The 15,759-nt window shown below is 67.0% G+C and overlaps 6 protein-coding genes across 6 annotated transcripts; 2 read left to right on the top strand and 4 right to left on the bottom strand.

Annotated features, from left to right (window-relative positions):
• Nucleotides 1-113: 113 nt before the first annotated feature.
• FA09DRAFT_330540 (hypothetical protein) lies at nt 114-1,172 on the bottom strand. The gene has a single exon (XM_025742646.1). It carries the CDS (start codon nt 1,052-1,054, stop codon nt 341-343), a length of 714 nt encoding a protein of 237 aa, XP_025597653.1. The 5' UTR covers nt 1,055-1,172; the 3' UTR covers nt 114-340.
• A 177-nt stretch (nt 1,173-1,349) lies between these two features.
• FA09DRAFT_298744 (WD40 repeat-like protein) lies at nt 1,350-4,717 on the top strand (the record flags this gene model as incomplete). The annotated part of the gene is made up of 3 exons (XM_025740258.1): nt 1,350-1,556; nt 1,613-3,828; nt 3,889-4,717. Coding segments are annotated over 3 exons (3,252 nt in total), but the record flags the coding sequence as incomplete, so codon positions are not given.
• A 158-nt stretch (nt 4,718-4,875) lies between these two features.
• FA09DRAFT_330538 (hypothetical protein) lies at nt 4,876-5,600 on the bottom strand. The gene is made up of 3 exons (XM_025742645.1): nt 5,383-5,600; nt 5,154-5,320; nt 4,876-5,098 (listed from the first exon to the last, which is right to left on the bottom strand). The coding sequence occupies exons 1-3, from the start codon at nt 5,388-5,390 to the stop codon at nt 4,980-4,982; spliced, it is 294 nt and encodes a 97-aa protein (XP_025597651.1). The 5' UTR covers nt 5,391-5,600; the 3' UTR covers nt 4,876-4,979.
• Nucleotides 5,601-7,775: 2,175 nt separating this feature from the next.
• On the bottom strand, nt 7,776-9,483 carry FA09DRAFT_51594 (hypothetical protein). The gene is made up of 6 exons (XM_025745697.1): nt 9,021-9,483; nt 8,855-8,962; nt 8,686-8,798; nt 8,163-8,633; nt 8,006-8,099; nt 7,776-7,952 (listed from the first exon to the last, which is right to left on the bottom strand). The coding sequence occupies exons 1-6, from the start codon at nt 9,444-9,446 to the stop codon at nt 7,917-7,919; spliced, it is 1,248 nt and encodes a 415-aa protein (XP_025597650.1). The 5' UTR covers nt 9,447-9,483; the 3' UTR covers nt 7,776-7,916.
• A 912-nt stretch (nt 9,484-10,395) lies between these two features.
• On the top strand, nt 10,396-12,657 carry FA09DRAFT_330536 (hypothetical protein). Its single transcript, XM_025742644.1, has 3 exons — nt 10,396-10,575; nt 10,655-11,045; nt 11,107-12,657. Exons 1-3 carry the CDS (start codon nt 10,444-10,446, stop codon nt 12,462-12,464), a joined length of 1,881 nt encoding a protein of 626 aa, XP_025597649.1. The 5' UTR covers nt 10,396-10,443; the 3' UTR covers nt 12,465-12,657.
• FA09DRAFT_330535 (glutaminyl-tRNA synthetase) lies at nt 12,478-15,680 on the bottom strand. Its single transcript, XM_025742643.1, has 4 exons — nt 15,325-15,680; nt 15,134-15,208; nt 14,821-15,077; nt 12,478-14,749 (listed from the first exon to the last, which is right to left on the bottom strand). The coding sequence occupies exons 1-4, from the start codon at nt 15,632-15,634 to the stop codon at nt 12,713-12,715; spliced, it is 2,679 nt and encodes an 892-aa protein (XP_025597648.1). The 5' UTR covers nt 15,635-15,680; the 3' UTR covers nt 12,478-12,712.
• Between the last annotated feature and the right edge of the window lie 79 nt (nt 15,681-15,759).

Genomic DNA, 15,759 nt, shown 5'->3' with positions numbered 1-15,759 from the left:
ACTTGAAGGAGCTCCGGAGGCTTGAGAGTCGTCTCGCCCGCCCCTCCGCCCAGGATGCTGGTCATGCTGGCTCGTCAGCTGACGAGCTTTACCTGCGAGTCAGGTACACCAACTTTGCACTCCGCACACGCCACGCATGAACACATGCGCTGCCGCAGCGTCAGCGTTGAGAGGACAAGGGCACCGTCGAGCGTGCAACTCTCCGCTCCCCGACCCCTGCTGCGGAGTCGAGCGCAATTCGCATTTCGGTGACAAGTCGGTGGGGCTCTTGCGACAACAAGACGGGCGGGTGCAGCTTCTCGCTGCGAGTTGCGTTCTGACCCGCCCCGGTCTCGTGCAGTCAAAATCGAGCCTGGAGGACTGAGAGGACTGCGACGTACGCTCTGATTGCTGTCCGTGGCGCATCCTGATTGCCGCGGCTAGGTGGACAGGTCGAATGCGGAGAAGGACTGCACGCTTCCGACGGCTCCGAGGGGCCCGCCTCGAAGCAGTTGCTCATCTCGACGCCGATGCAGACGGATCTTGGCGCTGCGGAGAAGCCAGAGCAGCCTCGAGTAAGCCAGCTCTGGCCGCGCAATGAAGGCAACGCCTGTGGATGCGTGGCCGTCTGGACTCGCGGTCTCGTCCGCGAGAGCACGTCAACGCCAGGAGTCGGCCCGGCTCGCACGTGTGGGGTGCGGGACTGTCCGAGCCCTTGACGGGCGCTCCTGGCATGGGAGCGAGAGTGATTGCAGATGCGTCGTCGGTCTTCGCGGAGAATGCTTAGCGTCACCGACGCCGAGGCCAACCTGTGGTACGCGCCGAGAGCGCAGTCGAGGCGGACCTGGCGGCGTGCGGTGCATGCCTGTCTCGAGGGCGCGGAGTGGCAGCAGAGCAGGTGCTTGGCACGGAGTGGCCTCGCTGACAGCATGACATGAGCCAGCCAACGGCCTCGCTTCTGCTTCCCGTCGGCTTGCCGCGCCTTGGGGTGCTCTTGGCCGCTCATGCACGCTTCCCGACGGCTGCTGCATCTGGAGCGGCGCTCGGACTCAACTTGCTGACCACGCGCAGGCATGCGCCGGTGCCGCGCTGCAGCGGGTCAGTCGTCCGCCAAGCGTCAGCAAGAAGATCTCCGCGTTGATGTAGCGGCGAAGTCATGTTGCACGACTGAGGAGCAGGGAGCGAGGTGGTGGAGAGCGGCAGGGCCAGATCCGAGCAGCTGTGGACCCTGGGGTGGAGGTGCTGCGCGCCGAACATTCTAGACTTCAAGCTGCTCCCGCGATCACGTGCGGTGCTTCCAAAAAGTTGTCTGGGCTGCGAAGGACGCCCCTGCATCGACGTCTCCCTCCACTGCCTCAACCCACCGCCTCGCCTCTCCTATACCTGCGCACATGGCCGCCGCAGTCGCCACGCCGGCGCTCAAGACGCACTATCGGCGGCGGCGCACGCTGCAGCCGTTCTACAGCGGCGGCAGCGTCGCGCTCACGTCCGACGGCCGCTGGCTCGTCTCGACGCTCGACCAGGAGGCTGTGATCACTGATGTGCAGACGGGCCGCGTGGCCGCCACCATCCCGAGCGTGAGTCGAAAGCAGCGTGCCGCGTGTCAGTCCGTGCTGACCGGACGCTCCCGCAGGACACCGAGGATGTTACCTCGCTCGCCCTCACGCCATCGGACACGCACGTCATCATCGCATCGCGCTCGCTCGCAGTGCGCATCTTCGCAGTCGACTTCTCGCAAGAAGAAGTCACCGCCACGCTTGTGCGCTCGCTGCCGCGCGCTCACGATGCGCCTGTCGCGGTGCTGTCCGTCGACCCGACGTCGACGCTGCTCGCGACCGGCGCCGCCGACGGCGCAGTGAAGGTGTGGGACATTGCGGGCGGCTTCTGCACGCACGTCTTCCGCGGACACGGCGGCGTCGTGAGTGCGCTCAAGTGGAACATGCCGTCGCCAGAGAGCGAGCAGGCTGCAGCCAAGGGCAAGGGCAAGGGGCCGCAGGCCTCCTCGTCCGAGCGGCGCATCGAGCTCTTCACTGGCAGCATCGACGGCCGCGTGCGTCTCTGGGATCTCCGCCAGCGCCCGGCGAGCGGCGCGCACAAGCCTGCGGCAGTGCTGGCGGCGCATGTGTCGGTGGTGCGCGCTTTGGCACTTTCTGCGGACGGCCGCTCGCTCGTCACTGGCGCGCGTGACCGCACGCTAGTCTTCTGGCGGCGAAAAGGCGACGCGTCCGGCTCCCGACAAGCTTCAACTGGCGGATGGGAGATGGTGGAGACGCTCACAGCAGGAGAGGGCATCGAGGCCGCCGGCTTCCTGGAGCCGGGCTGCAGTCTCGGGCGCCGCGAGGACGCTGCTGCTCAGGACCTCTTCTGGACCGGCGGCTCGGAGGGCGAGGTGCGCCTGTGGAGCTTCGCGCAGCACAACGTCGTGGTGCAGCAGCCCGGCGGCCGCTGGGCGCTAGGCCTTTGCGGCAAGGGCGCAGCCGCGCTTGCGACCGACGATGCTGCTCCTGACGAGGCGCGTGCCGTCATCGAGTGCCACTACGTGCCGGCCCTCGACGTCGTCGTCAGCGTGCACGCCGACCAGAATCTGATCTTCCACGCTGTGCCAAACCCGGTCTCGCGGCCAAGAGCGGGACGGAGGCCTCTGAGCCGCACACTGCAGCTCGTTGGCTTCAACGACGAGGTGGTTGATCTCGCTCTGCTGTCGCCGCGAGCTACGAGCTCGAAGGAGGCACCGCAGGAGACGCACCTCGCCGTCGCCACGAACAGCTCGTCGATCCGCGTGTACACGCTTGAGGGTGACAGCCAGCACGTCGAGCTCCTGCCCTCCGACGCGGCTGCATCTTCCGGCCACTCGGCTCTCGTCCTCTGCCTGGACAAGACGTACGACGGCAAGTGGCTTGCCAGTGGCGCAAAGGACCGGACAGCCCGCGTGTGGGCATGGTGCCCCAAGCGGCAGCAGGCGAGCGCCGCCTCGACCTCCGCCGCCGCCGATCTGGGCACGATCGTCACCGACAGCGAGCTCGCAGCCTCATCAGAGACTGCAGAAGGCGAATGGCTGTGTGTGGCAGTCGCCGAGGGCCACGCTGAATCGGTCGGCGCAGTGGCCTTTGCGCGCCGCCCAGCTGCACCCGGCGCTGTCGGAGCGCCATTCCTCGTCACTGCCAGCCAGGATCGTACGGCGAAGGTGTGGGACCTGAGCGTGCTTGCTCAGTACCTTGAGAAGGACCCGTCGCCGGCCGTTCCGCTCAAGCTGCGCAGCCTCACGACGCTCAAGATCCACGACAAGGATGTGAATGCTCTGGACGTCTCGCCCAACAATGCACTGCTGCTGTCCGGCAGTCAGGACCGCACAGCCAAGGTCTGGGCGCTCGGCTACGCCGCGCCCAGCAAGTCGAACAGCAACACGGCATCGGCGAGCCTGAAGCCCCTGGCCACGTGCACCGCGCACAAGCGAGGCGTGTGGGCCGTGCGCTTCTCGCCGGCCGACGCTGCGTTCGTCACGGCATCTGCTGACCGCACAGCGCGCCTGTGGAGCCTCAAGGACTTTGCATGCGTCAAGACGTTCGAGGGCCACACGAACGGCGTGCTTCGCGCCGAGTTCCTGGGCGCTCGAGGCATGCAGCTGGTCACCAGCGGCAGTGACGGCCTGGTGAAGCTGTGGAATGTGCGCGACGAGCAGTGTGTCGACACCATGGACGGCCACGACGCGCGTGTGTGGGGTCTTGCGCCTCGGTCCGACGGCACTGAGATCATCAGCGCGGGCGCAGACAGCGTCATGTCCTTCTGGGAGGACCGCACGGTCGAGGACGAGGTCGAGAAGGCCAGAGATCGCGAGACAGCAGTGGAGCGGTAAGTGTTTGTGAATGGCGCCGCACCGCAGTCGTGCTCACGCCTCGTGCTCTCCCACAGGGAACAGCAGTTCGCCAATCTCCTCACGCTCAAGGACTATCGCAACGCGATTGCGCTGGCCATCTCGATGGACCACCCGCGCCGTCTCCTCAACCTCTTCACCACGGTCAATGCCAGCCGGCCAGACGGCGACGCGGCCACGTCTGCGGGACAGCTGCTTGACTCAGCGCTGCAGACGGCAGTGCCCTCTTCGCAGAGCGATCTTGCGATGGCAGCGCTGCGGCGCGCCGGTATCTTCGGTGCGCCGAAGGCTGAGGCAGCGTCTGAGACTGCCGTGACGCCTGCGCCAGGGTCAGGCAGCATCACCGGCTCTCGCGCCGTCGACGACGTCATCCGTGGCCTGTCGACCGTCCAGCTCGCCAAGCTCCTCGAGTACATCCGCGACTGGAACACGTCGGCACGGACGTCTGTCGTCGCGCAGACTGTGCTGCATGCCATCCTGCGCTTCCACTCCGCAGAGGACGTCATCGCCGCCTTCGACAACGCGACAGTGTCTCCGCGCACCGATGACACAGAGGGCGTCAAGCGACCTCAAAGGCGCGGACGGCGCCAAGCCGACCTCGCGTCCGTCATCGATGGCCTCGTGCCCTACACGGAGCGGCACTATGCACGCGCAGACCGCATGCTCACCGAGAGCGCCATGCTTGAGTTCACACTCGCGTCCATGGACGCTGTGCTCGGCGACGACGGCGACGACGAGGGCTTCGCAGCGCCAGAGCTTGCGCCGATCCCCGATGAGGACGGCGCCGTGCGCGACGCCGACATGCTCAGCGACGAGCCTGCGCTCAGCAGCAGCGAGAGCGAGGACTGGTTCGAGATGCTGGAGTAGAGTCATCGAAGGGTCGTAATTCATGCATCAATCAGTACACGAGCGTCGAGAGGGTCTGCGCCGAGGCTGCAAAGGAGCGCGCTGCGCGTGTCTGCAGCCACATGCGCGCAGACGAGAAGCGCTTGGCGCTGATCTCGCTGTCCAGCCAGACCAGGGAGCTCTTGTACTGCGCCTCGCGTGTGCGCAGCACCGCCCGGAAAGCGTGCAGACCGAGCCTGCGAGACTATGAGCCACGGCCATGCGTGCTGCTCGCTGCTGGCACTCACCAGCGGACATGGTGAAGACGCAGACCGCAGGATGCTCCGGCGTGCAGTGAGCGCGCAGCGTCCGCCCGAGCGCGGATGATGCTGTGAGAGAATGTGACGATCTGCTGGATAATGACTGCGCCGCCGCTGTCAGACGAGCTGGGCGAGCATCAATTCTCAGCTGTACGCACACAGACACGTCCGAGCGCGCTCGCTCGGCGGCTGGCGTAGCGCCTTGAGGTAGGCCAGCAGCTTGACGGCGGTGAGCAGGAAGGCCTGGTACACGTTGTGGTGCACCACGGCCTCGCCGTTCAGCGCAGTGTCCATGAAGATGATGTGCGCGCGGCTCTTGATGCTCCTGCGGTGGCCAGCGCTGGTCAGCTCGAGCCCTCGACGCTACTGCGCGCGACTCTGATTCACATGGCCATTTTGTTGAGCAGCGTCACGCCAGGCGTCTTGCCGGCTTCGACCGTCAGCGTGTCGCCAATGTCTGCGCAGAGAGGAGGTCAGCGTAGCCGCAGCGGCGACGGTCTGCCTCTACTGACACAGGCCCGAGTAGCGCTCGAACTCTGCCCGCACAGAGAGAGTCTTCGGATCGAGCACAAAGGCGCACCACGGGAACTCGCGGCCATGGATGCGCGCCACGAACTCGCCGGGCGAGCGGCTGTTCGGCAGGTCGAAGTTCACCAGGCTCTTCTCGGGCGCGATGAAGCAGCCGAACTCAGGATGTCCCTCATTCATAACGTCGAAGAAGCGGCGTGCTCGCGACTTTGATGTCGTGACGAAAAGCGTGTCGTCGACGTAGCGCAGCAGGGCGCAGCCGCGATCTCGCACAAACGCGAGCTTCGTGCGTTCGAGCTCTGCCAGATAGAAGCAGCACAGAATTGTCGAGAGACTCGAGCCCTGTGGAATGCCCACGCGCTGGCGGTAGAAGTGCGGTCCGATCTTGACGAGATTCTCGTTGACGTGCTGCTCGAGCAGCGCCAGCAGGCGCTCGCGCTTCTCGTACGCGTAGACGACCGAGTCGGCAAACACGACGTGTCGCAGCGCCCCGGCGAGCTCGGCGACAAGATCGGGGAAGCTCTTCTGGTCTGCCTCGGCGCAGGCGCGGCGCATGTACGACTTCTTGACCTTGCCCGAGGCAGACGAGACCTGCGTGTAGCGCTGAACGACATATGCGTCCTGCAGTGCCGTGTCAGTGCGCTGCTTCAGAGCAGCCAGCTTGCTTCACTCACCTCCTGACTGAGGATGCGGCGGATGATCTCGAGTAGCTTGCCCTGGTCGATCGTGTCGAAGGCAGCCACGACGTCAACCTTGACCATGTACAGCTTCGGCAGCCTGCCGTCGGCGCCCAGCGCGGCAAATGTGTGCTTGAGGTCCTTGAGCCTCGTGTAGATGTCGTTGGGCCCGAACACCGAGCCGCCGAGCAGCTCGGGCTGCGCTCGCTTCTCGCTAGTGAGCACCTGGAACGTATTCTGTAGGACAGAGTTGATCGACTGTGCCAGGCGCGCCGGCGGTGGCGGAGCTAGTGCCGGCTGTGCGGGCACCGGGGCCGCCTCTGTGCCTTTGCCACCTTCCACCGCAGCGAGGAGCGCGGTCGTGGGCTGTGCTGGCTTGCTGGCGCTGAGCGCCTTGACGAAGCGGCGGCGTAGGTTCACGATTGGCCGCACGCCCGTCTCCTTGGGCATGAGACGGATGTGCGAGTAGCCGAGCTGCCGCTCAGACACGATGTCCATCGCTTCGCTACGAGAGATGCGCTCGAAGGTCGTGCGCTTGAGCTTGTCGAGCAGCGGCGCACTGACGGCAGCCCAGTCGTCATGCCGGAAGTACAGCACGCGGTTGCGGAAGGCGACCGCATCGGTAGCGTAGAACGTCGTGCGCACTAGCGGGATGAGGAGACCGTCAAAGATGAAGTAGAGCAGCTCAGCGAGCAGCACCCGGCGCTTGAGAGACTCTTGCGCCGTAGGCCGCTGCGCCGCTGCCAGTGCGCCAGGAGCTCGTGCCCAGGTGCAGTCATTGGGGCGCATGCCGTCCAGCAGCTGATGCAGGTTGAGTGTCTCGTAGCGCCGAGCGCGAACGAAGGTGTCTGCGTCTGTGGTGTGTGTCAGCCCGTTGGAGAGGATTCCGACGTTCACGCAGTGACTCACTGCGCAGAAGCACGCGCCAGTTGTGGTCGCTTCCGATTAGATCGCGAGGCAGAATGCTCTTGAGCACCATTTGTACAAAGCGCGACACCTGTACAGCGGCTGTCAGTCTCTACCAAAGGCAGCATGGCCACGACTGACTGACCTGGCCAGCTGGTACGGCGTACAGCGTGAAGCGCGGCTTCTCTCGCCTGCCCTTCTCCATTCGTGCCTCGATGGCGCGCGCAGCACCGCGGGCGAGCGTCCCGGCCGGGCTTGCCAGCTGCTGCGGCGCCTGCGTGAGGATGACCGACTGCGACTGTATCGGTGCAGCCGGGGCGTCGAGGCATGCTTGAGATGCCGCATGTGTCGTCTCAGCCATGTCCTCTGCGATCTGCGCCCGCTCGCTCGTCGTGAGGCGCCGACGCGGCAGGCGGCTGGGGCAGATGATGCCAAGCAGCCTGACTACGTCGAGCTTGTCGTACTTTCTCAGCATCACGGAGACGAGATGCCGTGCGTTGCGAAGACGCTTAGGCGCGTTGCAGTGCTTGAGTGCCTGAGCAGAGACGTCAGATCTGTACCTCAGGCGTGTGCGATGCCGTCGACTCACGAAGATGCCGTCCTCTCTATTGGTATAGTCCTCGAACGGCTGCGTCGTCACACGCCAGTCGGGATTGCTGGTAAAGACGTTGTGCAGGCCGTGCTGGCGTGGCCAGATGTACTTGAGCACATGGCCGACGCGCAGCTTCCTGTCCTCCTCCGTGAGCTTCGCCCAGCGTTTAGACTTGCCGGTTCCTTGTGCGGCAGCGACGGTACGTCGCAATGTACGTTTCAGAGCGTCGGGCTTCGCAGTGCGTTCAAAGACGTCTGAGGCGCGTAGGTCAGCATGTAGTCACACATCTAAGCAACAAGCGACTGACGAGCAGCAGGAAAGCCCAGCACAATCGACCTGCGCTTGCTGCGCACCGGACGCGCATAGAAGATGCGGGCGCGCACGAGCGTGATCTCCGTGGGCTTGCGGCTGCCAATCACAAGCGTCAGCAGCGAGCAGATGCCTGCTCCTCGCAGATGACTCACACAGCGCGCGAAGCAGCATCCTTTGCGGACTCTGACTCCCGCAAGGCTCCGTTCGCCAGCCCAGAGGCGGCCTTCAGAGCCGGACGAGGTAGCTCGCCGAAGCTCGGCGCGCTCTGGACCCGGCTGAACGCTCTATGCGGGAGCTGGAGCCGCGGCAGTGGCCCCTTGGCCAGGTCCACGCTTGGCAGCGCGTTCGGTAGCGAGGCGATGCTCGAAGGTGGCTCGACATCTGCAGTCGACGTCTTGGCCGACTTGCGACGCCGCAACCGCCTCTTCCGCTTCGTCTGCACCTCAGGTGCGCGCACAGGCTCGCGCGTGACCTGTCTGTTCTTCGGTCGCGGCGCAAGGCCGTGTTCCCGCCCTTCGCTGATCGGCACGCCGAGCTGCTGCATGTAGCAGTCGAGCGACCCGGCAACCGGGATGAAGAGCGACGCATTGGCGAGCACGTGGATGAAGACGCCTGCGCCGAGTCTGTGGACGCTGTCAGCGTCGCTGCGCTCCTTCAAGGCTCAGATCTGCTCACCCGTGCAGCAGCGACAGCCACTCAACGCCCGTGCAGATAGCTGTGACGTTGGAATTCGGCTGGAAGTTCGTGATGCCGCCGGTCGTGGGAGCCAGAGGCGAACGCTCGCTGGCCTGAGAACCATCGAGTCAGTCGCGGCTCTGAAGGTGCGAGGCACATATCCACTTACACTGCGATATCCCGAAGTGATGATGTTCCCGATAGCTCGATACGAGCCGACTGCAGTGCCGCGCAAGGAGCTCTTGAGCAGCAGCCGTCTTTGCGCTTGTGCCACCACCTGAAGGCGTCGAGGGTCAGCAGGCGCCGCACGGCGGACTGTTCCGCGCCTCGCTCACCTCGAGCATGCGCACGCCTTCCAGCTCTCGCGGATCGGGCGGCGTCCAGTCGCAAAACTGCGGCAGCGGTCCCGCCTCGAGCTCGGCCACCTCCTCGGCCGTCAAGCCGACGATGGAGGCGCGCAGGCGCTCTCTCGTCTGCGCCTGCGCCGAGCTCTCGCCACGCTGTGGCGCAAAGCACCACGCCACGTGCAGCGCCGCGTGTATTGGGAGGATGCCGCAGAGGTAGCTCTCGAACGTGACGAGGCGCACGTAGAAGCGCTCCAGCACGCGCGTCGCCGCTGTGGAGGCGAGCGTGGCCGGCTGGTGGCTGCGAGCGAGGGCTGGCGGCGCAGGCCCCGCGCCTGGTCGCTCGACAGTGGCCACTGCGGCTGCTTGCGGCTCTGGCGGCGCGAGGAGCCGCCCGCTGCGGCTGCGCTTCGGCATGGCCCTGCTTGTGGTGCTGAGGGTGCTCGTCGTCGTCTGGCAAGGCGCAGCTGCACCGGCCGCTGCGCGCGCAGCACTTGAACGCGCATGGCGCGTGCGCCTGCGCCGTCACGCGTCGCGTGCGAACCAGCCCAGGCACCTTGAGCGAGCTCGCGATGGCCCATGCCATGGCTGTGAGCTTCTTTCTACGGCCCTCGCACAGCGGGGAGATCAGTCAGAGTCCGAGTGAAGGCCGCAGCCTCCCACAAGGTGCCTCACAGCCGCTCGACGCTGTAGTGTGCGGGGTGCTGTACGATGGCTGCCTTGCTGCCGTTCGGGAAGCCCTGCGGTCTGCGGATCACCCCCTGGCGACCTCGCAACCGAGCGAACTGCTACCGCGAGGCGAGCCCCAGAAGTTCGTCGCAGCCAGTTGTACGCCATGGTCATCGTATGAGGGGCCAAAGGGCACAGCAGACGAGATGTTGGCGCTGACAGGCGACACAGCCGGCAGACCCCCCCTCTGCCACCAGGCGCACGCTCTGGGGGAGGTCGACGGCGTGAGGTGCGCTCTGACCTTGGAGGTCGTCCTGCTTTCGCGTCCCAGACCTTCTACGAGAGACGCTAGATCTCGCTGTCGTGTCGGCTCCAGGGTCCGCAGCATGAGGGCTGATTGTGTCGAGCACGCTCGCTGCTTATTCTGCACTCCGCTTGTCTGTGCGTGGGCATGCTCAAGCCCAAGGGTGCGGGAGGCATGCATGAGCGCTGCTGCAGCGGCGGCCGTGCGGGAGCAGGAAGATTCGCTTGGGGCGCGAGGCCGCCGCTCCGGAGCCGACGCGGCAGGCACGCCGCCAGCCTCGGCGCCGGCCGCGCATGCCGAGCGCAGCAGAGGAGTTCGCGCCGCGCCGTGCGGAATGATGATGCGCGATCGCAGCAAGAGCGGCAGAGGCAGAGGCCACAGCAGCCCCGTCGCGGCTCCACCTTCTCGTCCACATCACCGCCCATCCTCAACCCCGCACACATGTCCACCGTCGCAGTCCCCTTCTCCTGGACGCCCAGCGGCGCGTCCAGCGTCGAGGTCGCCGGCAGCTGGGACGCCTTCCAGGGCCGCACGCCGCTCCACCGCACGCCCGAGGGCGCCTTCAAGGGCGACGTGAGTGCTGGGCGGAGGACGGGGTGCCAAGCTGCATCGGTTGCGCGCGCGAGCTGGTCCGGCTGACTCGTTCTTGCAGGTCTCGCTGCCCGCCTCCTCGACCGTGCAGTACAAGTTCATCGTCGACGGCACGTGGCGCACGTCGCCCGGCATCCCCACGCAGGACGACGGCCACGGCAACGCCAACCACGTGCTGCAGGTGCCCGAGGCCAGCGCACTGCCGCAGGAGACGCCCGGCCTGCAGCTGCCCGGCGCCTACCTCGCTACGACGCCCGGCCTCAGCGAGGCGCCGCCGACCGCCGCCGAGCTGACGCAGGGCGCGACCGACGCGCTCGGCAGCCTCACGGCCGTCGCTGCGGGTGCTACTGCCGGCGCTGCCGGCACGGCTGCTGCCTTCATGGCCAGCGTGAACGGCGACGTGGCGACGGGCACAGAGGCTGAGATGCAGGGCAGCGCCGTCACTGTTGACCGTGAGTCGTTCGGCAGCCAATGGCGGTGATCTGCGCAGGCGCTGATCATGCTGCTCTTCAGAGCTCGTGCCTGCTGCCGTGACGAACACCGTTGCGGACACGCTCGGCGCTCAGATTGTCGGCATGGACGCCGTGCACGCCGCCCAGCAGCCCGCATCCGCCGCTGCGCAGGGCGCCAGCGCGTCTTCCGGCCTCACGGACGCAGCTGCCGGCGCGCCGCTGCCCACTGTGGGCGCCTCCGCTGTGCCGGCGTACCAGGACCTGACGAAGGTTGCCGAGCAGCAGGATCGCACGCCCGCTGACGCCGGCGCTGTCGCCATTGCTGCGGCGCAGGCGAGCATCACGGGTGCCGTGGCACCGGGCTCGACGACGCGCGATGTGCGCGGCACTGAGCAGCTCGAGACCGTCAACGGCACCAGCGCGCCCTCGGCTGCCTCTCCGGCGGCGCCCGCGGCCACGGCTGCTGCGCCGGCCGGCGATGAGAAGAAGCACGGCGCTGCTGCTGCTGCCACAGCTGCTGGCGCTGCTCTCGGCGCCGGTGCCGTCGCCACGGCCACTGGCGTTGCGAAGTCCAGCGATGCGGCTCCCGCCTCGAAGGCTGCTGCGCCGGCTGCAGCTCCGGCCCCGAAAGCCGCTCCGGCTGCGGCACCTGCTGCGCCCCAGAAGAACGGTCCGTCCACTGCGCCGACCGCCGCTGGTGCGGCCCTGGGCGCCGGCGCTGTGGCGACTGCCACTGGCGTCGTGGCTGGGCAGAAGGAGGCGAGCAAGTCGAGCCGGCCCAGCTCCATTCGCAGCAAGCGCAACTCGGTGCAGCTCGGCCGCACGCCCTCGAACGCCTCGACTGCCAGCCGCCGTGGCCCGTCTGGCGCCAACGGCACGAACGGCACAACCAACACTGTGAACGCCAAGCCGGTCGTCGTCGGCGCAGCTCCTGCCGCGCCGGCGCTCAGCGCCTCTGCCAACATCCGGCGCTCGTCGTCGGGCAACGCCAACAAGAAGGACCTGCCTGCCGCTCCTCGCGGTGGCGCAGCCAAGCCCGCCGCCGTCGCCGCGCCTCTACCGCCCAAGGCGAGCGCGCGCAAGTCTGCCACGCCCGCCGCCGCCGCCCCCACGCCCGCCGAGAAGCCGACGCCCGCTGCGCCCGTGACGCCGCAGAAGAGCACGGTGAAGGAGAAGCGCGGCTCGCGCTTCGGCAGCATGTCGCGCCGCAAGAGCAACGCCGACTTTGACAAGCTAGCGCAGGAGCACCCCGTGCCCGGCACGCAGGCCTCCGCGGCCAAGACCGCCGCGCCGGCACCCGCCCTCGCCGCCGCCTCGCCCGCCGCTGCCGACCCGACGACGCCCGACCGCAAGCGCAAGCAGAGCATCTTTGGCAAGATCAAGGCCGTCATCACGCCGACGAGCAGCCCGTCGAAGTAAAAGCCGACCGCTGCCTCTTCTTTTCTTTCCTCTTCGCGCAGACCGTGTCTTCCTCGTGCCGGATTCCCTGCTGTCTCCTCTCTGCCTCACTTGTATTCGCTGCATGCCCGATGCTTGTCTCTTCAGCGCCCTCGATTTACCCCATCGCATGCCCACTGCAATCCGAAGCGTCTCCCGGTCACGTCTGTGCCGTGCGGCCGCTCTCACTCAGATCAGGCACTGCCCTCTATTTGCGCGCCGCGTGACGTCTACTTCTTGGGCGCCTCAGCGCCGCTCTTGCCCGAATCCTCCTTGAGCGTGACGATGCGGTTGAGCACGAGGCGGTCGCTCGTGCCCTTGCGCGGCGCAGCGTCGGCCGCGGCGCCCTCGCGCAGGCACTCGAGGCTGCTCTCCTTGTCGAGCGCAAAGTAGGCGATGCGCATGCCCTGGAAGCGCACCACCTCGTTGCCGACGAGCTGGTCCGCCTTGCGCGTCGGAGCGCCGTCGCCCGTGTGCGTGGCTCCGACGCTGCCGGCAGCGATGGCCGACTCCTCAGCAGCCGTGGCGCGGTGCGCCTCCTCCTGCGCAGCCTTGGTGCGGCTCTCGGCCACCTTGCGTGCCTCGCGCAGGGCCAGCGCAGCGACGTGCCAGAAGCCCGTCTCGATCATGGCGCCCTGCATGACCTGCAGCGAGTTGGGGTTGATCGTGTCGAGGAAGTTGGCCTCGCCGGCCGGGTTGTCGACCGTGAAGAGACGCTCGTAGGTGCGCACCTCGTCGATGACGACGGGCGAGCCCGACGGCGCGTGCTCGCCGACCCACTGCACGTACGTCTTGGAGCGCGCCTGGGCGTTGCCGCCGTGTGCTGGGTCCTCGTAGCGCACGCGCACCTCGACGGGCTCGCCGCTCGTCGCGCCGGCCGCATCGACCCACGACGTGCAGGTGACCGGGAAGGGCGCGTTGAGCAGGCCGACCGTCTTGCCCGGCGCAAGGCGGAAGTAGTCGGGCGAGTCGACGGGGCGGAAGTCCGACGCATCGATGTAGTTGACGCGCGCAAAGGGCACCCGCGCAGTGCCCATGGCCGGGTTCTTCGGGTGCAGTGGCCGCTCGAGCTGCAGGACAAAGTCCTCGGGCACGTTCTCGAGCACGATGCGCAGCGGCCGCACGACCATCATCAGCCGCGGCGTCTGCATCTCGAGGTACTGGCGCACCGCCTGCTCGAAGCGCTGGATCGACGTCGTGGCCGGGCTCGTCGTGACGCCGAGCTGGTTGACAAAAGAGAGCAGCGCGCCCGGCGGGATGCCTCGCCGCCGCAGAGCCATCATCGTGAAGAGGCGCGGGTCGTCCCAGCCGTTGACGTGCCTCTCCGTCACGAGCTTGAGGATCTTGCGCTTCGACGTGACGGTGCCCTCGAGCGCGAGGCGGCCAAACTCGTACTGGCGCGGCTTGTACACGTCGAGCGCGTCGCACAGCCACTCGTACGACTCGCGCGAGAGGATGAACTCCGTGGTGCAGAGCGAGTGCGAGATGTTCTCGAAGCTATCGACCAGGCAGTGCGTGAAGTCGTACGTCGGGTAGATCTTCCAGCGCGTGCCCGTGCGGTGGTGCGGCGCATCGAGCACGCGGTAGGCGATGAGGTCCCACATCTGCGGGTTGCCGCTGCCGAGCAGGTCCTGCTTCATGCGCAGCGTCACCTTGCCCGGCGGGAACTTGCCGTCGCGCATCGCCTCGAAGTCTGCCAGCGACTCTTCGACGGGACGGTCGCGCCACTTGCTCGCCACACGCGGGCCGCGCTCCTCGCCGCCGCGGCCCTGCTTGATCTCCTCGGGCGTCGAGTGGTCGACGTAGGCCTTCCCTCGCCGGATCAGCTCGACGGCAAGCGCATAGAGCTGGTCAAAGTAGTCTGACGAGTAGGTGATCTTGAACGGCTCGAAGCCGAGCCAGCGCACCATCTCGAGGATCGCCTCAAAGTACTCTTCTGACTCGGCTTCGGGGTTGGTGTCGTCGAAGCGCAGGTAGCACTGGCCGCCGTGGTAGCGCGCGTAGCCAAAGTCGACCGCGATGGCCTTGATGTGGCCGACGTGCAGGTAGCCGTTCGGCTCCGGCGGGAAGCGCGTGAAGACGCGGCCGCCCGTGGCCTTGAGGTGCTGCTCCCGCAGTGCATCCTTCTGCTGCGGGTTGCCGCCAGGCGCATGCAGGCGCGAGAGGAAGCCCTCGCGGAACATGGCATCAGGGTCGGCCTCTGCCGGAGCGGCGGCCGCCTCCTTGGCTGGCTTGGCAGCCTTCGCTGCCTTGGCCGCCTTGACCTCCTGCACAAGCGAGCACGATCAGCCTGGAGAGGGCCTACGCAACGGATCAGGCCGGTCAGCTGACGACTCACAGCAGCCTGTTTCTCCCTCGCCCGCCTCATCGCCTCGTTGCGGCTGCCAAAGCTCTTCTCCAGCTCCTTCTCCAGTGCCGTCTTGACGGCGACGGCCGGAGCCCAGCGCAGCTCCGGCTCCGCCCGCAGCGAGGCCATCAGGGCCGACTGCTGTCCCCACACTGCCGCAGCTGCGTCGCCGTCACTGGGACCGGTGCGCAGTGGCTCGAGCACGCGCGTGACGTGCGCCGCGATCGTCTCCTCCGACACCGTCGCGCCTGTGATACACATGAGCGACGCAGAAGGCTCGATGAGAAGTTCCGTGGCTACGCACCAACGCCGCACTCGCGATCGAACTCGGCCTTGTCCACATTGTCGCTCGGGGTGCTGGCAAGGTACTTCGACGCGGCTGTCGTAGCAGGTCAGCGCGAGCAGTCACGATGGGGAGACGGAAGAGGCTTCGTCGATGCACGGCATCTGCCCGCATCGTCTCTCACTGCGCCATCATTGCGCATTGGCACTCACCATCGACCCGGTCGGCACCGTCCAGGCTGCCGTCTGCGACACGCGCAATGAGATAGCGCCGCTTGGCCTCGCTGAGCTGCGCCTTTGCCGCCGCAGCGACAATGACGAGGTTGATCGTCTTTGCCTCGAGGCCCTCTGCGTCGGCATCGCCGCTGCGCGCATGCAGCTGCAGGTGCTCAACGGCATCGCACAGCGCACGCAGCTGCGCCGCGTTGTTGGGGCGCGAGAGCTCGACGAGCTTGGGCGCCGGCAGCGCGAGCTTCTCGAGCGCCGCAGCCGAGGCGGCATCGAGCGTCGGAGCAGGCGCCATGGTGGAAGTGCGCCGCTGAGGGTGAAGTGGAGGTGGTGGTCTGAGGGCAAGGGCGAGGGCAGCAGCTGATAGCGCACGTAGAATGTCGAGGGCCTGACTCGGCCGAGTCCGCGGAACCCGCGGGG

The sequence above is a fragment of the Tilletiopsis washingtonensis genome (genome assembly GCF_003144115.1).
Source record: "Tilletiopsis washingtonensis strain MCA 4186 unplaced genomic scaffold FA09scaffold_13, whole genome shotgun sequence".
NCBI classification, from domain to species: Eukaryota; Fungi; Basidiomycota; class Exobasidiomycetes; order Entylomatales; genus Tilletiopsis; species Tilletiopsis washingtonensis.
This window is presented reverse-complemented; position numbering and strand designations above follow the sequence as displayed.

Coding starts and splice junctions, on each gene's coding strand:
- FA09DRAFT_330540 (XM_025742646.1), bottom strand. CDS start 1,054: ATGCCTGCGCGTGGTCAGCAAGTTGAGTCCGAGCGCCGCTCCAGATGC.
- FA09DRAFT_330538 (XM_025742645.1), bottom strand. Junction 5,099..5,153: donor GCGCGCTCGGACGTGTCTGT/GTGCGTACAGCT, acceptor GCGGCGGCGCAG/TCATTATCCAGCAGATCGTC.
- FA09DRAFT_51594 (XM_025745697.1), bottom strand. CDS start 9,446: ATGCCGAAGCGCAGCCGCAGCGGGCGGCTCCTCGCGCCGCCAGAGCCG. Junction 8,100..8,162: donor GATGCTGCTTCGCGCGCTGT/GTGAGTCATCTG, acceptor GGCAGCCGCAAG/CCCACGGAGATCACGCTCGT. Junction 7,953..8,005: donor GCTGGGCTTTCCTGCTGCTC/GTCAGTCGCTTG, acceptor TACGCGCCTCAG/ACGTCTTTGAACGCACTGCG.
- FA09DRAFT_330536 (XM_025742644.1), top strand. CDS start 10,444: ATGTCCACCGTCGCAGTCCCCTTCTCCTGGACGCCCAGCGGCGCGTCC. Junction 10,576..10,654: donor AGGGCGCCTTCAAGGGCGAC/GTGAGTGCTGGG, acceptor TCGTTCTTGCAG/GTCTCGCTGCCCGCCTCCTC. Junction 11,046..11,106: donor CAGCGCCGTCACTGTTGACC/GTGAGTCGTTCG, acceptor GCTGCTCTTCAG/AGCTCGTGCCTGCTGCCGTG.
- FA09DRAFT_330535 (XM_025742643.1), bottom strand. CDS start 15,634: ATGGCGCCTGCTCCGACGCTCGATGCCGCCTCGGCTGCGGCGCTCGAG. Junction 15,209..15,324: donor CGGTGCCGACCGGGTCGATG/GTGAGTGCCAAT, acceptor CTGCTACGACAG/CCGCGTCGAAGTACCTTGCC. Junction 14,750..14,820: donor CGAGGGAGAAACAGGCTGCT/GTGAGTCGTCAG, acceptor TCGCTTGTGCAG/GAGGTCAAGGCGGCCAAGGC.